The sequence below is a fragment of the Ips typographus genome, linkage group LG7 (assembly GCF_016097725.1).
Source record: "Ips typographus isolate SLU linkage group LG7, UJ_Ityp_2.0, whole genome shotgun sequence".
In the NCBI taxonomy this organism is placed as follows: Eukaryota; Metazoa; Arthropoda; class Insecta; order Coleoptera; family Curculionidae; genus Ips; species Ips typographus.
In genome coordinates, this window is record NC_138428.1 from 2,610,075 (window position 1) to 2,630,628 (window position 20,554).

At 35.8% G+C, this 20,554-nt stretch overlaps 4 protein-coding genes across 10 annotated transcripts; 2 read left to right on the plus strand and 2 right to left on the minus strand.

Annotated features, from left to right (window-relative positions):
• Positions 1-2,114: 2,114 nt before the first annotated feature.
• Positions 2,115-5,529, minus strand: P5cr-2 (Pyrroline-5-carboxylate reductase-like 2). The gene is made up of 6 exons (XM_081983626.1): positions 5,105-5,529; positions 3,338-3,408; positions 3,100-3,282; positions 2,835-3,047; positions 2,574-2,778; positions 2,115-2,525 (listed from the first exon to the last, which is right to left on the minus strand). Exons 1-6 carry the CDS (start codon positions 5,184-5,186, stop codon positions 2,449-2,451), a joined length of 831 nt encoding a protein of 276 aa, XP_081839752.1. The 5' UTR covers positions 5,187-5,529; the 3' UTR covers positions 2,115-2,448.
• Positions 5,530-5,679: 150 nt separating this feature from the next.
• Positions 5,680-10,917, minus strand: LOC145731708 (transmembrane protein 135-like). 3 transcript variants are annotated; one of them, XM_081983617.1, is made up of 10 exons: positions 10,735-10,917; positions 10,461-10,633; positions 9,229-9,498; positions 9,026-9,174; positions 8,876-8,979; positions 8,665-8,819; positions 8,447-8,614; positions 6,196-6,336; positions 5,971-6,137; positions 5,680-5,913 (listed from the first exon to the last, which is right to left on the minus strand). In XM_081983617.1, the coding sequence occupies exons 2-10, from the start codon at positions 10,617-10,619 to the stop codon at positions 5,805-5,807; spliced, it is 1,422 nt and encodes a 473-aa protein (XP_081839743.1). In that variant the 5' UTR covers positions 10,620-10,633; positions 10,735-10,917; the 3' UTR covers positions 5,680-5,804. The 3 variants fall into 3 exon arrangements, with proteins under 3 accessions (XP_081839743.1, XP_081839744.1, XP_081839745.1); XM_081983618.1 differs by having other exon boundaries at positions 10,694-10,917; XM_081983619.1 differs by lacking the exons at positions 10,461-10,633; positions 10,735-10,917 and adding an exon at positions 9,548-9,727.
• A 135-nt stretch (positions 10,918-11,052) lies between these two features.
• LOC145731716 (GSK3-beta interaction protein-like) lies at positions 11,053-11,588 on the plus strand. The gene has a single exon (XM_081983628.1). The coding sequence runs from the start codon at positions 11,176-11,178 to the stop codon at positions 11,515-11,517; it is 342 nt and encodes a 113-aa protein (XP_081839754.1). The 5' UTR covers positions 11,053-11,175; the 3' UTR covers positions 11,518-11,588.
• Positions 11,589-11,928: 340 nt separating this feature from the next.
• Dmtn (transmembrane and coiled-coil domain 2 protein Dmtn) lies at positions 11,929-19,998 on the plus strand. Of its 5 annotated transcripts, XM_081983612.1 has the most exons (11): positions 11,929-12,219; positions 15,648-15,835; positions 15,885-16,200; positions 16,255-16,477; positions 16,535-16,662; positions 16,947-17,193; positions 17,836-17,992; positions 18,043-18,219; positions 18,370-18,551; positions 18,631-18,751; positions 18,881-19,998. In XM_081983612.1, the coding sequence occupies exons 1-10, from the start codon at positions 12,156-12,158 to the stop codon at positions 18,737-18,739; spliced, it is 1,791 nt and encodes a 596-aa protein (XP_081839738.1). In that variant the 5' UTR covers positions 11,929-12,155; the 3' UTR covers positions 18,740-18,751; positions 18,881-19,998. The 5 variants fall into 5 exon arrangements, with proteins under 5 accessions (XP_081839738.1, XP_081839740.1, XP_081839736.1 ...); XM_081983614.1 differs by lacking the exon at positions 18,631-18,751 and having other exon boundaries at positions 11,930-12,219; positions 15,643-15,835; XM_081983610.1 differs by lacking the exon at positions 18,631-18,751 and having other exon boundaries at positions 11,930-12,219.
• The last annotated feature ends 556 nt before the right edge of the window (positions 19,999-20,554 follow it).

A 20,554-nucleotide genomic window follows, 5' to 3' on the forward strand; every position in this document is an offset into this window, starting at 1 on the left:
GGCAACGTTGCACGAATGGCAGGCAAACGTTCTCTTGCGCAAGAATCAGATTTATACAGGATAAGCCAAATGTCGGGGCATTTCAAGAGTTTAAAGATTTTTTTTCAACAAAGAACGGTTTGAAGCCTTAAAATGTCTTTGAAGGGGTTTTAGCGAGGGTTAATTAAAGCCTCAAGCGTGCACCGTGGCGTGAATAATGCTCACAGGAAGTTTATTACAGTCTATTTTTAATTTTTACTTAGAACTCAAATAACAAAATTTATTCCAGGAATAATCACAGAATAAACGATACGGAGTATTAAATATCCATAGAATAATCTCTTAGTATATTCTATGATTAATTAAAGGAAAGAGAAGAATTTTAGATATTTATGTAATATTCTGAATATTCGATGGTTGGTACCTGAATATTTATTAGGCTTATCTTAGAATAATTAATTTCAATAGTACAAATACTACAATTCATCATATCATATCATAAACATAAACACTTTACTACTATGTCTTAATTTTTAATTGTCTTATGTCTGTCAGTCTGTCATGGTCATGGATCATATGGTATAACTTGAGACATGAGTCTTCTTCGAAGAGTCCAGTGTTGCCACACACTGATATATTTTCGAGCGATGAGTTGTGTTGAAAACTAGCGAGATTTTTATTTTAGAGTAAATTGGACAAAATTTGCGATGTTAAGTTGAAACAATGCAAAACATTATGTATGCAGCAATAAAGTAAATTATAAGCAATAATTAATGGTTCGAATCTGCTTTTCTTCAATTTTCGATTACTGAAAGAAATCAATCTTAGAGAAGAAACTGACAATGGCGGGTCACTGTCACATTCTTCAGACCTTTCTCTTGATAACTCACTTCCCTCGTTTCATGAATACGCACCCTGAAAGTTGCCTTCCCCAAATTGTCATGACGTAGTTTTGCGCTTACATGCAAATCGAAAACGCCACTAGAATGTGAAAAGTGTAACCATTATTTCTATTGCTGCGCAATTAACTCTAAACAGTAAACTTATATCATCTATGCGACAAAAATGTGAAACTTTCTAAAATTAACCAGGCATACATGCAATTTTTTTGGAATAGCTTTTGTTGAATAATCCTAACATATTCGAAGCTAATAATGAGGGAACATTTTAAAAAAAATATTCCTGGAATATTTTATGTGGGTTTCCCAATATACCATATTCCATTTAGAGAATTGTGAGTTGTGAGAACATTCTCAGGATGTTGAGTGTTGTGTGAGAGTATACCGAGTGTATCTGTCTAAAACTGGAATAATATTTACAGCAAACAAATATGCAACAACCGTTGTATTGAACAATAAATCTTATATGCAAAAGAGTCACGTGAACTTAACGGTCACACTTTTTTTGAACTATAACTCCATTTCGACTGAGCGTAGCTCCGTTATTTAAAGAGCTACAAAAAGTGTAAAAGTGAAAAGCAATAAGGAAATTTATTTATCCTCTACAAGATTCTATTAAGGTGTTATTGCCCTTAAGGAGTTTCAAGTCAAAAAGTGCTAGGGTGTACAAAACTGCTTTTTTTAAACTACCACAACTTTTTCAACCAAGAAAAAGGTATACCTATTACTTATAAAACACTCTGTATATCCAGAGTCATCAAAATATCAGTTTTACAACACTAATTAAAGTAATAGTAATTCATTTAGCAGCTCCATATTATTGCAACCACATATTTGAAAAAAATGAATATGATTGCCAGGTACAGATTTCCTTGTTAAAAAGTTATAATTCCTTATTAGGAACACTGTATTATCAATTCGTGTATGAGTGATTAAACCTGCCCAATTTTGGCTCAATTACAACAATAATTTTGTTTGCTAGAGTGAAAAATGTCCAATAACGGTCGAGTTTGCCAACAATTTCATAATCTATTACCGATTAAGTGCCAGTTAGCTCATCTTTCGAATAAATTTACCAGCGAGGTATATGGCTTGGAAGCGATGAATAAGCACGATATTATCGGGCAGTTTTGTCATTTCCACGAAAATTATTTCCGGAATAAATTTATATGCCCGTTATAAAGATACCGCCGATCATCATATGTTTGCGCCAAACCAGATAGAAATACAAGCGGGAAAACATCAATCACTTTATTATTTTATACAAAAACTGCGGTTTTTTTTACTACGCTAGCAAAACTAATAACAAAAAAAGTACAAGCAACAGCGAGTCTAAATGTTAGACAAAACCAGCGCAAATCAACCGTTGTATAACAAAAATCACACAAAAATAGATAACATAACGCAACAATGCAATAGACAGTTACTTCGTTTTGAATGTGACAAAGAAGTGTCCCATTCAAAACTGTGTACCTGTTTATTGCATTGTTGCGTCATCCTATTTTTGTATAAATTTTACTTAAAGCAACAACTAGCAAACTAAAATCGGAAATTTTGAGGTAAACTTGCTTCAATGTCCCGCCTGCGCCACTTCTTTGCATCGTTTCGTGGCTGCCTCGATAGCACCAATTACAGTGCCTCTGAAAGCTAAAAAAGCAATATAATGCAAACTCAACAGTTCAATAAACCACAAACCTCTTTCCTCCAGGAAGTGAATTCCAGTGGCAGTGGAACCACCAGGTGAAGTCACATCATCTTTAAGTACTCCAGGATGTTGTTTAGTGTCCCTGACCATTTTACCACCGCCCAAAACAGTCTGGGCGGCCAGCCTATAGGCTAAATCCCTAGGGAGACCCATTTTTACTCCACCGTCGGCCAAAGCTTCAATGAACAAGTACACCTAAAAGAAGCTGGTTAATTAAAAAGAAGGGTTAGTAATTAAAAAAATGGATTTACATAAGCTGGACCTGATCCACTTAGAGCTGTAATAGCATCCATCATACTTTCAGTAACCTCCTCGCAGGTACCAATACTCTGAAGAAGCTTTTTAGTCACAGTGGTGTCTCCTTCGGTGGCGTTTGTACCCTTAACGAAAACTGATGCACCACTTTGAACTAGAGCAGGAGTGTTGGGCATTACTCTAATTACTCTGGAATCTTTAGGAAGAATCTACAATATACAAACACTTAGTGGAAGAAAATAGTCAGGGAAAACAACTCACCTGTTCTAGCTGCTTAATAGTCACCCCCATAGCAACGGACAAGTACAGTTTGTCATCGTCCACTTTGGCAGTTTTAATATCCCCCAGAGCTATGGGGACGATGTGAGGTTTTACCGAAACAATGACGATTTGGGACTTTTCCACTACGGGGATGTTTTCGGTCAGAGACTCTGCACCCAAGTCCTACAAAACAAAATGTCATTAAGGTGATGCCAGATGATCCAAGTAAAAGACCTACCTGAAAGGCTTTTAAACTGGCAGTGTCCGATGGGTGGCAACTGGACACTATAGTTTCTGGTTTAGTGAGACCTGAATTGACAAAATTACTTAACATAAAAGAGTTAATAGTGTTTATAATTACTATATGATTCCCAATACAATTCATTCGGTATTAATAGCTCTGGAAACCTACAATTTTTCTGTTTTTTGCATAGCATATTAGGTAAGTTTCAAAAATTTCTTTCACACCATCTTTAAAAGAAAAGTTTGTGTCTCTGTAACTAAAATCCATAACACTTTAATTAGAAAAGTACTTTTATTTTTAAGGTAGTAGAGTCTTTAATAATAAACGGTGTATCACACGATCAAAGATTATGGAAAACGTATTGCTGTGCACATTACAAGCAAAAATCAAACTAAACTAAGATGACGACGAAAAACCATTTCTTGTCTAAAATTGAATGGACTGTCAGAAGTTTCTAGCTGAATTTTTGGTAAATCATCGATTGGTTTACTTAATTTGTTTTTCCAATTTAGGAAAGGTTTGCAGGAAAGAACAAGCTTTCTAAATCTAATCGACAAAAGACAAAAAAAGTTTAATTTAAGCCACAGAATTAGTTATTGACTATCGACACTAAGAACAGTCCCCATTTAAAAGTATCCAATTTAGCCCACTTTGCAGATATACTCATTAAATTTATACAAAAATTAAAATAGATAATTGAACTTTTTGTTTCTTGACCCTCAAATAAACCTCACAACCATACCACAAAAATGATTACGGTTGTATTATTAAACACACCTATATACAGGGTGATTCAGCGTAGATCTCAATGAGAAGCAACTTTTAGATTATGTGCAATTTTTTGCTAAAACGCTATACGTTTGGCCCCTAGAGGGCCTTTTGTAGCACTTACAGCAGGTTCACATTTTGATGGTATATTGGCAAAACGAAATCTGTATACATAATCAAAAAAATTATAATACCAAATTTCTCAACCACAAATTATTAGTTATGGTTAAAATGTTCCAGATAAGTATAAAAAGCAAATTTTTTGTTTAAACATATTTCTATAACGCATATATGAACTGCAAAAGCTAATTTCTTTAAGGTGTGAAAATGGACGATTATTATGAAGACTTGAACCTTAGTGAGTTGCTACGATGTACCAATCCTATAATGCTGATTACTCGCAGACGTGGGTAAGCCACTTAATAAACGTATATTATTTATTTATAGAGTCTAATCTGATGTTTGATTTCGTAAAACACATTGACATGAGTAAAAAAGTAGTTTAAAGAGGTTTGCTTTGTTGTTGACCTAAATAACTTCAACTATACCGGTTGTCAAAATACATAGAAACACAACTTTTTCCAAATTTGGTTAATAACTAGTGGTAATTTTGATTGGAAATACCAGCGTGACAACTTGTCAACCAGCCTAGATGGACCTGAAGTGAAACACTTCCAAATTCCATTGTTTTGGTTTTAAAAAGTATTTTGTTAACTCACCCGGTATGCAAACAATTCATTAACAGAGTGACGTAACGACCTTGTTGACGTGGAATTTACTTTGATTTTAATTGAAAGAACACTAGAAAACTGAGGAAACCAGTTTAATCTAGCTCAAAACAACACTCACACATATAATGACATAAGTATTAGGAATTTTCCGAAAATGTTATCATAAAGAGCTAAAAGTCAAAGCACTTTGAATTGGCGTCTAAATACAATAAATAACATTCTTTTGGTCTGTAAAAAGTGCAAAGTACAACTAAGAACTTACCCGCTGATATAAATCCTTTGGCCATGGCTTGCGCCATTTTGCCACCGCCAATAAACCCAATTCTAAGCAACTTGCTGGTCATTTTTTTTTGTTAAGGGCACTAAAACACTTCACTTAAAATCTTGGAAACTACTGCAAACTAGGCTTAAACGGACGACCTTCGCCTTAAAAATTCGTCTGGGGCAACCTTTAGTCTGTATATGAACGCAACTAATGAAATATTGATAATACGGGTACACTATCATCAAGCTTGTTGTGGTAGATCGAAGAAGAAATTTTTGAGAAACGAATTAAGTTCAATATTGGATGAGGGTATCACCCAAAACGGACACGAACACAATGCGAGTCGACCTACGATAGGGTCAAAAGATCATCGGCGAAAGTTATTTGTACCGTTTCCGTTATCTTTAGATTGGACCACTTAACTAACATTGGTTTGATTACGTTATAACAATTAGCAGTTTACTGGGAAAAGAAAACAATAACAAAAAGAAAAATACAGGGAATTTTGATCGATGTCTTCATGATTGACGTGTGAGACTACAGGTACCGTAAACACCAAGAAAAGTGCGACCTGATTGATAAAAAACTATATTATGATGCACCACATCCTCAACGGTAACGTAACTATCTACAACTGCTTGAAAAAAATAAAATACACATAAACAAAACATAACAAATATTACTACTACCCCGAACCTCAAAATAACACAATAGGAATGGTTTTGGTGGCTTTACAGACCTTGTCCAAAGCTTCAGAAGTGTTAAGACCCCAAACGTCCAAAGGTTTGCGAGCCATGCAAGCAATACTGCAAAGCCGTCATTTATACTAACCCACCTTGACACTCCCTTAATTAATAACGTACCGTCCTCCCGAAATGGAATGTAAAAATTTCCAGTAACTCGGCCTCAGATTGGTCGGTTCCAAAATGGCCGCATGGAATAAAATCCCTGTACTCAAACAGTACAAAAACTCCGTAAAACCGGGTATTTTAGGCACATAACCCTTTTGAATGCCGATATTATACGTTATCTACATGTGAAGGTCATATTAAGGACGCGTGATTTAACCTGATATGTTTGGTAAGTACCTGTGCAGCCTTCCACATCACGTAGAGAGCAACTGTCGTATCTGGATACCGTTTAAACGCCAGTCCGGCTAGCAAACTGGCTGGAAAAGCGAATATTGGGTGGTCTTTTCCGCATATCCTTCTTAAGACGCACAGAGAACCCTTTAAAACATAATTTTAATGTAAATGGTGCCAATAATAGCCTAGCTACTGCTAGTTGTAGGTACTTTACATAGTGATTCACATCAGCGTTGCAAGAATTATCTATGTGAAATCACATTACCGTGTATGTACATAACAAAAATAATTCACTATACTTGTCAGTCAGCTTTCATAGCAGTTTTGACTATACATTCAAGTGGTTTCAGTTTTGACAGCAAAATACGACCCTGATATTTTGACAAGAAAAGAAAAACAATACAGGGTTTAATAAGTGGTTTGTATTATGAGTTGCCCCACTTGGACTTGTTTGTTCGTGACCACTCAAAGGCACGATTTTCATTTTTTTTTGACTTGGTAACGACCTTGTTCTGTAGAAGTTTATTTTGTATTTTTCCTAATACAACTATACTGCTCGCCACGTCAATCGGGACAGTGAAATGTTTTTGGGTCATTTTCAAAACTACGCCATTCTGAAACGAATCAACAGATTTTAATACGGTTTGGACCGTCATTGAGCTTGGTTTATTGGCTACTGATGTAAAAAACTTCTGCTTTAATGCAAAAAAGTGAAATTGTCAAGTAGTTCCCAATTGACCAACCATTTTTTTTTGTTTTAACATAAGGAAGTGTTATTTAGGTTAACATTATCTGAGTACTTTTCAGGACAAGTCCCATATTTGGTAAGACCTTACAGGGTGTCCAGCGACAGTGAGTGAAACTTGAAAGTGTTTGCACAAATTGTTCTTCCACTTTAATGGTCTCTAAACACCCTGTATGGTTCTATCGGTTAAAAGAGCTAACTTAAAATTATGCAACACATAATATGGGACCTACACGTGACTTAAAATGACAGTTCAAAGCTACTGCCTAAATTCGAGATTGAGCACTGCTATGTCGCATTTTTTGGATACATTGCTGATTCTTGAGTCACAGGATGCTAATTGGGAAACGGCCAAAACATTGACCTAATCAACACTTCCTTAAGTTAAAACAAACAAAAACAAACCAAAATCCCACAAGCTCAATGATAGTCCAAACTGCATCAAAATCTTAAGCAGTTTGGACTATCATTGAGCTTATGGGTAAGGTGTTAAAATTGACCCAAAAAAATCACTGTCCCGGTTGAGGTGGCGCGCAGTTTATATTGAAAGTGGTTTATGTGTGTTATTGTGGTGTGATGTGGTGTTGTATGGGTTGTGGTTTATGCTTCATCTAGCATTTTTGTGAAAAAAACACAAATATACTATAATAAGCCATATAATAATAATAATATTGAAAGAGAAGTAAAAGTTCATTTTCGTCGTCTCCCTTTGGTAATAATAATATTATTTAAATTCTTATTAGACGGCTTGAGAATGTATACTTATTTAAGAACTAGGAGGAGCGATTGTAAATTAGGTTGGCAGTAGTGGTCAACGTGATTGGCTAGTTGGCGGTACCATTTACACAGCAGAAATCATTAATAAAGATTGTTTCAAAAACACCATTTGAATTTTCAGGTTAATCACTGTTAATCTCTTTACCTGGGCGGCTAAGGTATTTGAAAGTCTTTTGGAGTTTGTAACAGATTGTGCAATACTCCACAAACAGTACAAAATTAGTATTCGTTGTTTTTTCTCTTCAATTTTATCATTCCAATATTGTTTTAACATTAGCAAGCAATGAGATTATTGTAAAATCCTTTTCAATCCACGTGATAATACAAGCGATGAAAAGCATTCTTCTAGAGAACTTTCTACTTTGAGAAGACCATAAACATATTTAAGAAACTTCTTATTATAACAGAAAACTCAACCACCTTTTACCAAAAATTGTAGTTATGACTGTATTGCTCTAATTCACCAAAAACTTTTCCCCATTTGTTCTGCTAGTTATCGATACTTTGCAGAACACCGAAAAACCTGTCCTGTATATAAATATGCATATTTTCTCTACTTAATAACTTACGTTTTATTGTCAATTTAAGGTTTAAACCCATCTGAAGATTAAGTTTATTTTGTTGAAAAAGTTAATCAAATTATTCACTTTAACAATATTTATTATGTTGTTAGTTTTTCTCTGGCAACATTGCTGACCACCATCCATACAATAAATAACGACATCAACTTACCCTAAACACACCGGAATACAACCCCAAAAATAGTCCCAAATTGAAGATATCTTTTCTCCCAAATATCTGTTTCACTGCTTTTGGTGATGTTAGTATTCTCCTGATATTCAACAACAACTTAAGGGAGATTTGAATTCCTAAACCTACTCCAAACATCTTTCCAGTGCCCTAAAAACAACTCTGTAACTTCAGCTAGGTGGATGGACAAAGAAACTTACGCCCAAAACGTAGTACAAACAACTGAATGGGTGAGGACAAGAATGATGTCTCCCCAAACACTTGACACTATACCCTAGCTTTCTGTAGATTCTAAGCATCCGCAAGATTAAGTTCAATACCGGATTTTTGCTTTGAATCCTTGGTCTCGGATTACCTAATAAACACAATACAATTTGTAGAGAGGAAAATGGAATAGGCAGTTGAAAGTACCTTCATAAGGACCAGCTGGAGTAGGATGCTGCCGATAAATCGTATTAGCCTCATGAGTCACTCGAGCCACGTAATTTTTCTCCTCATAGGGTCCTACAACAAATCTGTTTCCACTAACTTTTCTAGTTCAACCAACCAAATCCAGTTTACCTTAAAATCTTAAACATAGAGTCAGGAACAACTGCGTGTTGTCCTCCCTTGTAGTAGGCCAACAATACAGCCATGCTAGTACCAAAAATAGCTACGTCTCCATAAGGAATGTTTCTAACAAGCCCTCTGGACAATGCCATGTTCCACACCTGGATTCAAGTGTTATACAAACCAATATTGTTTTAAAGTCTCTCAGAACGTACCGTTTCCGTGGCGATATTGCTCACATACAAACATAGTAAAGTCCGTCTGGATGGACGCTCAATAAGGATGGCAAATACACTAGAGAGGAATGCAGGGAAAAAGGACACAGTAAGTAAGTTAAAATGTCCCAAAACTCGTCTTAAGGTGCACAAAAAGAAGCTGTATCCAAATCCGGTAAAACTAAGAAAGGCAGTGGACTGTAGAATGCCATAGAGTGTGCGTTGTAGATCCCTTTTGGTAGGCACTCGGCCCTTCATGAGAAGGGCACACTGAAATATAAAATTACCTAATGTACTTACTTAAGGAGGTCACAGTTACCGTTTGAGTGAAGGTATACAACTGAAATGACTGATGTAAAGCAGCGATTAATGTCCCTACAGAGTACCCTTTGCAAGTACACCAAACGTGAATATCACTGCAGGGATTTAATACTTTACTTTGAATAGACATTTTCAGTTTACTATTACACCATATCAAGCATCAGTTAGGGAATTGATTAAACTCATAAATAATTATGAATGAAAATGCGTCAGTTGAACTTAGCAACAGTAGGAGATTAGACAGGCGCGCTAGCTGCCAATATTATTATAGGAATATCTAGCAAAAAACAAATTATAGGTGAATGCGCACCATTTACAGTAGAATTTAATAAGCGAGAGATATAAGGTTTTAAAAACTTGAAGGTCAGAATAATGCGTTAAAATAATCATATTTATAAAGTTAAAACATATAAATTTAAGATTATTTAAAATGACACACAAGTAGCAGAGATGGTTATCTAAGAGCAATAAATAAATGTTTTTTTTTTCACAAAAATGGTTTAGTTGATTTTGCATTTCAAGACGTTTAGATAAAGATACAAAACAAAAAATAGTTTTATTTGTATTATAATAGAAAAATAAAATACTTATTTAGTTATAGGATGTTTTGAGTGCTATGCTATTGAGAACCTTGTAGAAAGTGCCAGAGGACTCTTTGAAAGTTCAATTGACCTCTAAACACTATTGAAAACCTTCTAAAAAGTGCCAGAGGCCTCTAGGACCATGAAAAATTAAACTAAAGCTTAAAATTCGCTTCTAGTGAGTTGTACCAAATATTTCCTAATTGTATTCTGCCATAAACACAACCACTAACATTTAAATTTTGCATTCACACTTAAGACTATTACTACAGTGCAAATTGTTATTTAATAGATTTGTTAAGTGATCACTCCAATCTTAAATGCACTTACCATATAAACAGTCCCATAAATTCGAAGAGAATCAAAAACGCAGTACAAAAAGCAACCAGCTATTGCAGTACTGCAGGACTCTTTCCAGGGATGTACATACTCTAAGCAAGTGTTAGTTAAGGGTGCAGACAAAGGGAGTTTACTTAATACTTGCGGCATGGTTTGCTGTGTACCTTAAATTGAAACACTTTATCAGTATGTTTTAGTATTATTTCGCAATATGAACGATTTACCAAGTTCATGGAATCAGGATAGAAAGCTTAAATAAACCTACTTTTGTTATCAAAAATCAGCTCAACTATCAGTATTTTGGTTAGGATCTTCCAAAAAACATTTCATGACAGTCATTTAGAACATTTAATAACAGCGCCAGCTGGTACTTTAATTTGATCACTTAGCTTCATTGTGTGTTATAAGTGATTAATTAAACTTGTTTTAATTTGTATAACTAATTGATACAACAATTTGCTTTTACTATAAATCAGCTGTTTTATCAATGTCACGCCGGTTGTCAACGTTCAAGTTTAGAGGGCGCCAGCATTTTATGGTGCAACCCGATTGGTCTAATATAGGGTATGACGTCACAGCTTGTTCTGTCAGATTAATCAGCAGTTGCAACGTTGCTTTTGTTGTGTTTGGTCCCCAAAAACTAGCCAAATGATTGAAGCTGAAAAAAAATGAATAAAAGTTCCAGTGTTAATTAATCCGGGACATTATGGCAGACTCGGACCGCGTTCTAGACTCTGAAGGATGGTTGGAAGAAGCGCAGGGCGTGATAAACGACGTGAAAGACCACGTCAGGATCATCGAAGTGTCTAAAACAATTCCCAGCTCGAATTCCCGGATTTTTCTTAACGTGGAAACTTTAGAAGGAAACCGGTATACTTTCGAGCTAACAGTGCAGGGATTTCGGTTCTGCGGCAAAGATTTCGACCACAACGATTGGGACAATGCGGACTACTTTGAAACTCCCTACGCCCTTTTGAATTCCGTCAGTCCTAGATTTAAGGAAGCTTTCGTAGATGTCCTGTTCAGGAAACTCGCCTATTGCAAGTAGTTAAGGGTCTGTTAACGTTATTCCGTTTATTATGATTGTTGCTTAGAAAAAATATTTATTGATTTATCTTTGTCCTTGTTTTTTTTCTTCCCCGTCCAGTATTTTGGTATTGTTGAGTAGTGTTGGCAACGCTGTTAAATAGAAATTTGAAATGAAGAAGTTGCCAAGTCTAGACTTAAGTTTAGAGTTAACTGTTTTTACTTTATTTATATCACTGGAATCTAATCTTTTTTTAATTGTAAATTGATTTGACCTATTTTTAACTAGATTTACCTGTAGTACTACCTGACTGAGACCTACGTCGAAATGCCGTAATAAAAAACAAGAAACACTGTATAGGGTTAGGTTTGGCAACATGGCAAAGTCCAACCTCAAACGTCACAGCTGGCAGAATTACCTAATTGACAGTGACACTGACAGTTTGGAATGTGTATTAGTAAAGAGTATTTTCTTGATCCAATTTTCCCAGTATTATGATACAATTTTCCCCATAAACTATGATTAAAATGTTGCGGAAAATTCAATAATAGTGTGAAATGAGTCGGTCAGTTAGATCCGGCCAACTTTTGTCTGGATCGCCTAATTAAAGTGTCGCGAGGGCGGGCGGAAACTTTTTTAAATTGCTAGAACAGTCCTTTATGTCCCCATTTTCAATTGAATTATTGGACTTTAGCATAGGTTTTAATGATCCTGTTCATAAAGGTAAGCCAGTTAATGTGTTTTTTTTTAATTGTACTGATATATTGTAGTAGTGGTGTTATTTTTACCAAGTTTGAGTACTGTTTGGCCTGTCTAGTGTGAGTAACAGGTACCTATTTAAATGCCTGAAGAAAACCAAATAAACATTCCATAACGTAGGAGCTTAAAGTTTATAATAACTTTCCAGTAAGCTTAAGTTATGGGCACTGGACTGGATTAAGTGCTTCCTTAATAGCTCAGAACTTAAAAATAAATATAGCATTTTTGAGGGAGCCAAATAAATTTGTTAAAGAATATTTTAAGTATGTTGCATCTGAGGTTAGTGGAAATTTGCCACTTAAACCTATAATGAGGCTATACATTAAACATACTAATTGGATATTTATTCATAGAAGGTATTGGGCATATTCTGTGCATACCAATACCCTGGTGACAGTGTGCAAATTGGTATAAATGTTTTGTAACCAAAAACCTGTTTTCTAGTTCAGGCATTTGTATTATTATTGATAAGGGTACACTGACTCACTTTTAATAGTAGTTCTCAAGCACCTTATCAATCCATTGTTTATCTATTTTATCATACTTTTAAGAGAATCTTTCAGTTATAGTGTCAGTGTAATTTATGATTAATAATTAAAATTTACAATTTCCAGTGCTGCTTTGCATACAAAAAGGTCTTTAAATAACTAAAGGTAAATTAATGACATCCCAATGTCTCCTTGATCTACCAGACTTAATTGTTTTTTTTGTGACAATGGGAGGTCAAGGTAGATTTGCAATTATACTCTGTTAATTAGTACCTAACAAGCTAAGGCCTTCTTGACCTAATTTACCACCATTGTTTTTGTGATATCACACTAAAAATTACATAATAATGTGAACTTATAGAAATACTGGGGATACCTGTGGCAAGCCAAACTAAAATAAAATTTCAGTGGTATTTTTAGATTCGGCGCCAAAAATATTTATTCCCTTCCAGCTGAGTGTTTGTATATTCCATTAATTATATCATAAAAAAAGACAGTCCAACATTGCTTCCCTATTAAAAACCTCAAGGTTGGGTCACTTCAAAGGTCACATTTTGTTATAATACCAAATCAGGACATTTGTCCAATAAAAGCAGTTGATAAGGCACCAAATAATAAGCTTGCTGAATAGATTTATTTAAGTCCACAGTATACTACCAAAAGGTTATCAGAAAGGTCTAAATCGTGCGCTCTATTCGCGTCTTATAGTAAACTGAACAGTTCTTTTCATTGTTAGTCCCTGAAGTGTGGTGATTGTTTCTCCCAGCAGTACATAAAAGATTGGAAATGCAACTAACATTAATGAGTATATGGAGGTAAGAGGGGCATAAAAAAAGAAAAGCAATCTCCTTTGTTAAACCCGCCCAACGAACAACAAAAGAATCTGTGCAATATCAGGTCACCAAAGCAATTCAAGGAAAGGTGATTCATTGAAGCAGTATGCTAGTTAAGGATACTTCCCAGCTAATAAAACGCGGAGATTATTCACAGTTTATTCATCACCTGTACTTATTTTTTTTGGGTGCTCCTAAATAAATAGATTATAGTGTATAGTGTAATAAAATGGCCTTAACAACCATGAGGGTTCTTAATAATCAACTGAACTTTTCCAATTCAAGTAAGGAAAATTCATTATAATCAGTTAATACAGGTATCATTGTTAATTGTCATTTCTCTCTATTTTTTTTTTGTGTAGATTTTGTTATCATTTTCTAGAAATTGTGATTTTCTTTTTTAGCTAAAAGTTTTGTCTCCGAGTTAACTAAGCTTTTCAAATATGGGTAAAATTAATCTGCAATATTTGAAAGATTTATATCAGGATTTGAAAGTAAGCTGAACATGATCTTTAACCAAGTTTTTGACTATTTACTTGACAATTTGTATTTATACCAAGTGCAATTTATAACCCCTCAGGTATTGCAATTTAATGAAGTATTAATCAATAAACAACAAAACTGAATTTTCTGATCTTGGTTATTTAGTTTTATATTAATTGAATTTGCAATAAAATAAAATCAACATGTTGTATACACCCTTGTATATTAATTGTTATGTTTTCATGCACATATTTGTGCAATCAGTGTTTGACTTTATCAGCATGTAGAGTGGAAAACCCAAATTCTACTTGTGTTGTAACCATTCCTCCACTTCATAGATAGCTTTGAAAAATACTAAATTAAAATAGTACCTAAATTGTGAGCTAAATCCACAATGTGCTAAAAATCTAAATGTTTGGATCTTCTATCAAAACAAAAGTAATTATTTACTGAGGTATTTACACAAATATGTTATGTTGTAAAGATTTTGCTGTATTTCTTTAAATTCTATCATCTGGGGCAATTCTTGTGTTAAAATGGACTCCCTGTATAATGAATATCATGATTAATCAATCGATTATTGACTAATTACGGTTTCATGTCACGGAATTCGCACTTTATTACGCACTGACTCGCTAAAAGTGAAATCAGTAATGTCTGCACCTATGCAATTACACATGGAGATTTCGCAAATGTTAAGTAAAGGGGGAAAAATTAAGAGATATGGAAGCTCTTTTATAAAAAAAAAAAACTAGAGCAAAGTTGTTTATAGCTGGATAAAACTATTAGACAATTCGAAGAAAATAAGACTCATATGTTAATTGGTTAAGAGTAAACAACATATTCAAACACGAAATGATCACGTCAAAATCACGTGATATGAAATGACATAAATGAGGCTTAAACTTAGTACTGATTCATAAAGTTGGGATTGATTTTACATTATAATCTGTCAGATAATTTAGATTTATATCTATAATATAATCTTAGATTTTTTGTAATCAATCTGAATTTGTCCTAAATAGTAGAGATTAAATCGTGATGTATTAGTGAGAGAGTTTTTAGGAACGTTTTTGATAGTGCAATGAGTGGAATGGACTATTGGAAAGCTGCCAACATTGCTTTGTTAGCTTACAGTGATGTCACCAAAAAGTTCTGCGTTTAATTTTGTAGTTAAGTTTAGTAATTAAAACGGATTTTTCAAAATCAGTGAATATTAAAATTCAGTGGTTTATTATGTTTCACTTTCAGAACTGCTCTGCCTACTTGTTTTATAGTTCTTAATTAAAATAGTTACTGAATCAAACATAAATAACATAATAAACATTTAATTATCAAATAGCATTTACATGTAGAAGGCCAAAAGAAGAAGTAACTGTAAATGTAATGGTAGAGAGAGGTCAGAGACCACTCTCGCGCCACACTGCACATTTTATTAATTTTTATGAGTCACCCTGTGTAAGTTATTCTGTTTAAAAGTGAATTTTAGATGCTCACTTATATGTTTCCCGTATTTTCTCTATTTACCTTGACTTGACACAAATACTTTCATTATTAACCAATCTTGATTTGTTTTACAATAGTTTAGGAGCCATGGACAGTCTCCACGTGACTCCCTCCCAACAACCTGTTGGCAGTAAAACATCCAGTCGAAGTGGGTCTCCCTCCCGGTTGCCCAGCGTGGAAGGGGCTGCTGCCTACCCAGACAAAGGGGATAAGCCCTTTCACCCTCACCACGTCAAAACGCTTAGTCACGGTTCAGTGGAGAGCTCCAAGGTATGTTATAAATATCTCAAAAAGTGACAATTGATTAATAAGAAAGCAGAGCCATGAAGGCTCCGCCCACCATTCGCATTCTAGACCGTCCCGCCACAAAAGTCCTACCCAACTATCAAAAAGCCACACCCACGACGTCTCCGCCTTGGACGACTCCACTGCCTTTCTGGCTAACGTATCCCACGATCCAGACGTTTCAGATTTGTATCCGGCCTCCTTCATATCCAATGGATCTGAAGACGCTAAGGATGAAACAGACACGGCTTTGTTAATGGACTCCAAGACCAGCGCCGTACTTGAAAAGTTGGGAAATAAAATTGTGCGAGTCCGAGACTTGATTAGAACGGAGCAGAAACTACGAGATGGTATGAATATCAATTTCCTCAATTTTAGCGTTAATGCTTGACTGGTAACCATAGACAACGTGAATGAGTACTTGAAGCTGGCTGCAAATGCCGACAAGCAACAGGTGCAAAGGATCAAGGCTGTGTTTGAGAAGAAGAATCAGAAGAGTGCGCAAATTATAGCTCAGTTGCAAAGAAAACTGGACGCCTATCAGAAGAAGGTTCATGACGTGGAAAAAGGAATTCAAAGCCACCGTCCCCCCAGAGAAGTTCTCAGGGATATGGGACAGGGTTTAAAGTGAGTTAAAGGGGTTGACTAAGAAGTTCCCTAGTAGCTTTTTTGTGGGTTTTTTAGAAACGTTGGCGGCAACATTCGAGATGGGATCACCGGATTTAGCGGGTCTGTGATGTCAAAACCTAGGGAATTTGCTCATCTAATCAAGAACAAATTTGGTAGCGCCGACAACATTAGCCAACTTTCAAGTAAGTCATAGTTTAGTGTCATTTTGCACTTTTTGGTGTGTTTGATTGGTAAACGCAAGCGCGGTAATTTTAGTACTAAACCACAATTAAACTAGAGTATTTCTTGCGTCACTTTATGCGGATTAGATGAAGCAGCAGGTAATTTAGTAGTGGCGCTTTTCCCCACTTGTCACTGTAAAATAGTTTCACAATAACACGCGTTATCATCCCATCATAATCCCGAAGCACATAACACGCAATCTAACCGCACGCCTCTCCCCTCTTGTTATTGGCTCACCGCGCAGCTTGGTACGTAGGGCCGGCCGCCAATCAGACGACCGGATCAGAAGGTAGTGGCGTTGACAAGCCGCCAGAGGACACCACCGACGAAACCAGTCACCACAAAACAGGGACCAAGCACGGTGGCAGCGCCACTCTCCCAATGACTGCTTCACAAAGTAGTATGCAAGGCAGAGGAGCTGTCCAGAGGAAATTTCCTAGCGATGACGGATCAGAGTGCGAAAGCAGTGTTACCAGTGAGAGCATGGGAAGGTTAGACAGGTTAATGACAGTACGGAGTGTCCAAATAAGAGGGGCTGTCAGCTTTTTTTTTGAGTAAACGGTTTATTGTAGAGCTTCGAGGGTGGTTCGAATCAAAGTTGTTACTAGTAAACGTAGCTTTCTTTTGCAAGTATTTTCAAGGTGCCATTGTATTTGAAATTTTTTTAGATATGCATTTTTTTAACTAAAGTTGTTAGTACGACCTTTTGTGGACATTTTCCAAAATTGAAATATCTTCTAGCAATATTTTTCAATAGTAATATGTTAAGTGCATGTAAAATTGCCGAAAATCATGGCAAGCAATTTTTTAGGGAAATAACTATAAAATGCCTGTTTTTTTAGGGCAACAAATCTGAATGCAAGATTTTCTAAAATTTTACATTCACGAAACGTATTTTGTGAACTATATCCCTAAAAAAAATATATATTTTCAATGTAAATAAACGGAGATATGACAGCTGGAATGCCCGAAACTGTTTTCAAAACTGATCACTAGAGGGAGTATCTCTTATCTTGAAACGCCAATAGTGATAACATAAACTTTACAATTAACCGTTTAGACAAAACAGTGGAAAACCACTGTTATTTGGACACCCTGTACAGTTGCTTTCTCTAACTGTGCGTTGACTGCAGATATGGCCGCACTCCCGAAGCAGGGGTACAAGATCACTTAATTGACCTGGACAAGAAATTGAAGTACTTCCAGGAACAGTTGAACACTTTCAGGGAAGGTCTGGATAGTATTAAGAGTTTCCAGGCTGATATTCATTTGACTAACATGGCGATTCAAGTAAGGGATTATTTAAAGTGCGGCGAGTGGTGCAAAGTTACGGTTTACAGGAAGAACGGTTTAGGACTGAACGGCTGGAAGAACAGATAAATGATCTGACTGAGCTGCATCAGAACGAAGTAGAAAACTTAAAACAGGCCATGGCAGATATGGAGGAAAAAGTGCAATACCAGAGTGAAGAAAGGTTAAGGGATATTCATGAAATGCTTGAACACTGTCAGACTAAGGTAAGTCCGAGTAGAAACGCTTTACTTTTATGTGATTGGTGAAGAAAAGCAAGTTGAAAGCTGCTTTTAAGACCAATCACAAACTCCTGTAAATTAAAACATAATTTGTGCCCTAGTAAATGACAGTTGGTTAAAATGTACTTGTTTTAGATTCAAAAAATGGAACATCAAGCTTTACAACAACAACAGTACGTGATGCTCGAGGGTTTGGACAATTCAAACGCACGCGCTTTGGTTGTTAAGCTGATCAACGTTTTGCTCACCGTTCTACAAGTGGTGCTGCTGTTGGTGGCGACCGGCGCTGGCATTATAATGCCGTTCCTGCGTACCAGGTAAACATATTGGTCCCGTCAATTTTTTTTCGTTGCACAGCACAAGTACCACAGTCAGTCAATTGTTTTGCATCCGCAGCCCGAGCCGTGCCGTGACCGTAACGGAAATAACCGAAGGTAAATCGGGCCAGCTGGGCCACGCCCCGTCAAAATGGCCGTTACTGTCCCGGACCGTTCCGAAAAGCTGACACTTTAGTCTCGTATGTATTTTTATTTGACAAACATTTGACTGACAGTAGTGATGTGTGTTGCGGGTGGTTTTTGACTAACCTATTAGAAGATTTTGCATGCAACATATTGCTTGATTTCCTTAATTTTATTTCACGCAGGGTCCGTATTATCACGACTTTGGTGTGCGTGGTTGCCATAGTGTTCACGCTGAAACAGTGGCCGGAAGTGCGGGATATAGGCAGTCACGTGATGAAACGGCTCAAGGATACCTTGGACCAATAGCAGACGCTTTATGGCTTTGTGTTGCTAAGTGGTGGGGGCAAGTGGCTTGATTTAGGATTGTAAATTAGGTTATAGTGTGATAATTACGGCAGCTCGGACGGAGTTAATAGGTAGGTCAGTGCTCAAGTTTGGCTCAATTACGCCGGGCTCAGTTGTTTTGGAAATGTGTTTTTTAAAATTCTTATACTTGTTTTAAAGTATATTGTCTCGGCCAGCTCCGTTTTCAGGAGCCTTAGAGCATTGTTTTGAACAAATCATATTTTTTATTTATTACAAACTGATTTATTTATTATACAACAGGGAGTAAACTGCTGGTTGTTTCAACATGTCTCTCATGCTCTACAAAGAGTTTAAGTTAGAAAATGTAAGTTGGAATAGTCGGTGGTTTGATTAGTGAATGATTGTTGTTGAAATAAACTATTTAACGGAAAGCGTTGTTGCCAGTTTGCCTAGCGGACTTGAGGGGATGACGCTTTGTTGACTGACATAGTTGGCGTGTTTTATTTTCGATAATAGTCAATTTTTGTGATGCGGATTTTCTAGATAGTAGAAGCAAAATTTTAGCGGTAGGTCTCTCCCGATGTTCGTCCATTTTCACTGGCACGTCCGATAATAATATACACGGCACTCAAGCAACCAAACAAAAAATTAAACAGTTCCTCTTAATAACGATTTACTAGCCGTGCATATGTTAAAGGATTGCCAAAAATTCACTCTTGTGTAGGTTTAGGTGTAGTAGTTAATCACTCTAAAAGGAATAGTTTGGACTTTAAAAGTCACCGCAGAGTTTCTCTATAATATATTTTAAAAAAACTTGAATCGCGTTTTCTTCGTCACACAAGCTTCGGATGTAGTTTTTTTCTGTATAATTGGAAGCAAAAAACAGGTCACATAAATAAGTTTTAATTGTAAAAGTTAATTTTTCTATGTAAGTATTTGTATTTTTGTGTATTTAAAAAAAAACAAAATAAAACTCATTTTTATTTCTTTAAAATGGATTTTAATTTTTTACCTACGACTTTACGCACAGTTGTTTCCTATTGGATCACAGTGATGGTATATTAGAAGTATCTAGAGAACAACTCAATATTTTTCACTGCAATTTAGTGTAGCCTAGGTTGGGTCAAAAGAACACCAACTTTTGATTTTCAAATGAAACACCCTGTTTTTAATCTCATTTTTGAATTCCTCTAGAAAAATGGTGAATTTGTCAGCAAAACGGTGGTTTAAACTTTAATTAAATTCAAGTCCTGAAAGGTTTGCTGATGTGACCTTTTGTTCTCAGTTAGACAATACTACATGGTTGAAAAGCCCAGACACAGAAAATGAAAAAGCCTACAGAGTGGTCAATATTTACCTTTCAGTCGGACAGAAAAAAAAACTGCAAAAAGTCCGTTTTTTTAAATGGATCCATCGGTGTTTTATGGTTTTGTAATAAAAGAATATTAAATTTAGAACAAATCCGAGACGGTAAGAGATAGAGGGTTGGTTCAATAGAGGCTGCGCAGTTTGGGGTTTAACCTTTTGCCGTTTGAACAAATATAAAAAAC

Excerpts from the sequence above, each read along its gene's own strand:
- P5cr-2 (XM_081983626.1), bottom strand. The coding sequence starts at position 5,186 with ATGACCAGCAAGTTGCTTAGAATTGGGTTTATTGGCGGTGGCAAAATG. Across the intron at positions 3,409-5,104 it reads CAAAGGATTTATATCAGCGG|GTCTCACTAAACCAGAAACT; the intron begins GTAAGTTCTTAG and ends TTGTCAATTCAG. Across the intron at positions 3,048-3,099 it reads CTATTAAGCAGCTAGAACAG|ATTCTTCCTAAAGATTCCAG; the intron begins GTGAGTTGTTTT and ends TGTATATTGTAG.
- LOC145731708 (XM_081983617.1), bottom strand. The coding sequence starts at position 10,619 with ATGCCGCAAGTATTAAGTAAACTCCCTTTGTCTGCACCCTTAACTAAC. Across the intron at positions 8,980-9,025 it reads TCTATGTTTAAGATTTTAAG|ATTTGTTGTAGGACCCTATG; the intron begins GTAAACTGGATT and ends TAGTGGAAACAG. Across the intron at positions 5,914-5,970 it reads CATTCCATTTCGGGAGGACG|TATTGCTTGCATGGCTCGCA; the intron begins GTACGTTATTAA and ends ACGGCTTTGCAG.
- LOC145731716 (XM_081983628.1), top strand. The coding sequence starts at position 11,176 with ATGGCAGACTCGGACCGCGTTCTAGACTCTGAAGGATGGTTGGAAGAA.
- Dmtn (XM_081983610.1), top strand. The coding sequence starts at position 12,156 with ATGTCCCCATTTTCAATTGAATTATTGGACTTTAGCATAGGTTTTAAT. Across the intron at positions 12,220-15,647 it reads TAATGATCCTGTTCATAAAG|GAGCCATGGACAGTCTCCAC; the intron begins GTAAGCCAGTTA and ends ACAATAGTTTAG. Across the intron at positions 17,194-17,835 it reads ACCAGTGAGAGCATGGGAAG|ATATGGCCGCACTCCCGAAG; the intron begins GTTAGACAGGTT and ends CGTTGACTGCAG.